Source organism: Priapulus caudatus, unplaced genomic scaffold (assembly GCF_000485595.1).
Source record: "Priapulus caudatus unplaced genomic scaffold, Priapulus_caudatus-5.0.1 Scaffold1160, whole genome shotgun sequence".
Lineage (NCBI taxonomy): Eukaryota > Metazoa > Priapulida > Priapulimorpha > Priapulimorphida > Priapulidae > Priapulus > Priapulus caudatus.
This window is the reverse complement of record NW_014578221.1, coordinates 22,907-26,524: the sequence shown is the minus strand read 5'-3', so window position 1 is coordinate 26,524 and position 3,618 is coordinate 22,907. Positions and strand designations below refer to the sequence as shown.

The 3,618-nt window shown below is 42.0% G+C and overlaps 1 protein-coding gene across 1 annotated transcript in view; it reads left to right on the top strand.

The window, feature by feature from the left end:
• The first annotated feature begins 1,071 nt into the window (after positions 1 to 1,071).
• Positions 1,072 to 3,618, top strand: part of LOC106815621 (MAGUK p55 subfamily member 5-like) — a 12,190-nt gene continuing 9,643 nt past the window's right edge. Inside the window, exon 1 of the mRNA XM_014820109.1 lies at positions 1,072 to 1,143. Coding sequence (XP_014675595.1) covers positions 1,092 to 1,143 — 52 coding nt within the window. The 5' untranslated portion in view covers positions 1,072 to 1,091. The remainder of the gene's footprint in view (positions 1,144 to 3,618) is intronic.

Below are 3,618 nucleotides of genomic sequence, written 5' to 3'. Positions count from 1 at the left end.
GGGTTCAGTGCTATTCTACAATCGCTAGCTGTAACCCTGTGCATACCCTGTAACTGTATAAAGGCTACAGTATATGAGGGTTCAGTGCTATTCTACAATCGCTAGCTGTAACCCTGTGCATACCCTGTAACTGTATAAAGGCTACAGTATATGAGGGTTCAGTGCTATTCTACAATCGCTAGCTGTAACCCTGTGCATACCCTGTAACTGTATAAAGGCTACAGTATATGAGGGTTCAGTGCTATTCTACAATCGCTAGCTGTAACCCTGTGCATACCCTGTAACTGTATAAAGGCTACAGTATATGAGGGTTCAGTGCTATTCTACAATCGCTAGCTGTAACCCTGTGTATACCCTGTTACACCTGTTACAGACCTTTTTCTAGGATCTCAGTAATCCTGTGCACAGATACAGGGTTCAGTACTAGTTCTCAACCCCTATCTGTGACCCAGCGTATACCCTGTGTAATAGCTGTATTACGTGGGCAAATAGGACAGACCTACTCTGGCTCCCTGGTAGCGCTGTACGTATCTTGTATATAGCTACAATACGTGAGTGAAGGGTTCCGTCCTACTCTAAGGGCCCTCTTATCTCTATTACCCATCATACCCTCGATCACCTTGTGTACAGCTACGGCACGAAAGCAATACATGACAAAGATGCCCCGGTGGAATGGGCTGGCTAATAGACCTAGTGATCAACCTAATGCTCATATTCAGTAGTAAATAAGAACAATTTGTTCATATTCACCCCTGATATAATAATCATGAGAGTAGGAGTGTTACCGGGGGCACACATCGGCATGCAGCCATAGCATCGCATCGCATCGCATAGTATTGGTTAGATACAATAATGTAACCCAAACCCAAGAGGATAGGGGTTACATCCTCTTGGGGTTATATCCTCTTGGGTTTGGGTTACATTATTGTATCTAAGTATTGGTTAGATAGATGGGTTGGTGTCCGGCGCGTTACTACTCTAGCCACTGTGAATTTAAAAACGTACAGTCTCAGTTTATGCGTGAATAATAGCTATAATGACCTTGTTAGGAATTTTCCACCTGTATCTATCATGTTTTTAGAAGAAAAGCGATGAAGCCGTCAACACTGGAGGAGGCAGAAAGTGCGCTAGACAGGAAGAAGCGTAAGTTTGTACACCAGTACAGATATAGCTGCAGAGTAACTCTACAAAATTCCTACACTGATGGTATATATCTGTATATATGTATTGCTGTAGCTTTCACCAGCCAGCCAGCCAGCAGAGAGTGGCCACGATCCCTACATGCTTACTGACAGCTGCAGGGCTCTACTAATAGCCGGCAATCTGATCTAGGTATACATGCGGAAGTTGCATCAATTTTATCGCTGTTTCCATCTATTCGCTCGATTTAGTTATAGCGTATTATTTACAAAGCACACATAGCTGTCGGGGAAGCGCGCTGGTATTGATTTTTGTTTTTATCGAGGGCTAACATTAGTTTGGCTTCGGATAGCAGCGGAAACTTAACGCGGGGAATGTCGAATTATGATCAAGGCACACATTTGGTGCTAATATTGCTAGTTATATCCTTTTCGCATATTCAAACAATCAACGTAGGCAATGTAGAATTATAATCAATGCTAATATCTCTTATACCTTTATTCTAGCATCGGATGCTATTATTTCTAGTTGTAGTTTTTAAACATTTGAACTCAGGCGAATTAAAATCGGCTAATTATGATGAAGACATGAATTTATTGCTAATACCTCTAATTATAATTTTCTTTCAACATTTAAATTGTAGGATTTCTTAAGCTGATATTACATATTATGATCAACCCGCTCATCGTAACGAATAGCACGCGTAAAAATTTACAATAAGACGTATGATATATATACGTCAAGTACAACAAAGCATCATGGAACGATACAATGTTGGTGACGGAATAGTAACGAAAATTGAATGAATAGTATAAAAGCGAATGGTCAATCCCTGATCACTCCCTTTGCAATTCGATTCCTATTCCCGAGAAGTACCGGAGAACATGTTGTGATTGGTGGGGCACGTAGTAGTTGGTAGACACACTCTCAGAACAAGATATATACATCTTCTTGTATCTCCGTAATTTGTATACGTACATTTTACATCCATATATATATCTTATTCACTGATCTGAGATCTTAGAACAAGATACGCATGTACATACATGCTTACATTTTACATCTGTTATATCTTGTTCTCAGTGTGAGATTGGTTAGACACATGAAAATAACATACTTGATGGGTCCATCCAGATGAGACGGGATACTAGAGAAGCGTTGCCGAAAGGAGGTGTTGATCCGAAGCGCTGAGCGCAGATCTTGCGCGCAGTTCCGCGGCAAGGCGCACGCGACCGCGGGAACGTCCTACGACAGTATGCAGCGCTGGCAGCTATGGATCGTGCGCCGAATGCATAGGTAGGCGCACGGATCCATAGCTGCCAGCGAACAGTCGAGAATTTTACCGGGTATACAATGAAAGAGCTCAGCTGCATTCAGCTGCTGTTGTTTGCAAGTTCAATAAAAATATCAATAAAAGTGTCAACAGTTTCTACTTCTACACTGTGATGTATAAGTTTTATTATTAATTGAATTTTATTATGCGTCAGCGGCTTCATGTAACGAGCGGCAGCTGCAGCGGATACATAAGCTGGGTTTTATAATAATACATGCGGAAATAATACGCTTCTATTCATGTAAATAGAAATGTTGACCTATATACAAACAATGAGGAGGTAATAATGACAAATATTGCCAATAGGTCAATAGCTCCTGATATTATCTGTGAATTGTGCGTGTTAGATGACATACTTATGTTACGCCATGACTTGTGGCCAGGCTAAAAAATAATTTTGTTGAGGAAACGGATTTTTGTGACTTCTGAAAAATTGTTCGTAATGAACATTTTAAAGACACTGACGCACGCACTAAGCGACGCACACACACATACAAACACATACATGCACCCATACAAATGTCTGTGCCGGCCTGCGTGCGTACGTACGTGCGTCGGTGTGTGTCTGCGTGCGTTCATACATGTATACGCACGTGTGTGCGTATTTGTGTGCTTCGTAGTACTACAGCTAGCTATGTGCTTGCGTGCTTGGCTGCCTGTATAAGTAGGTACGGGCGTTCGTACGTGCGTCCGTCTGTGCGTCTACTATTTCTATCGCGAGACATGTATATTACTGCTGCCACCCACTCCACCCACTCTGGCGATGAAAGAAACACAAAATCGAAAAGCACACATTAGCTTCTTAAAAGAAGAGAAAATTAAGCCCCTAACTTGGCTTGTTGCTCTATCGCATGATGACATTAGTGATTGATATTTCACCCGTATGCGCTGGGTGTGTATGTATACGTGCGTGTTCACAGATCAACCGCAGGGGTCTTTAGAAATATATAAGACCATACTCGCAAAAAACGTAGGAGTGGGAAGTAGCGATTGTGCGAATAGTGGTGGTTGTTTGTATTCCATGACTACATAAATTAACACACATCTGCTTCTGGTTCACTCTCACCGTCCGCTGTAGTCATGCATGCAGACGGTGTGTGTGTGTGTGTGTGTGTGTGTGTGTGTGTGTGTGTGTGTGTGTGTGT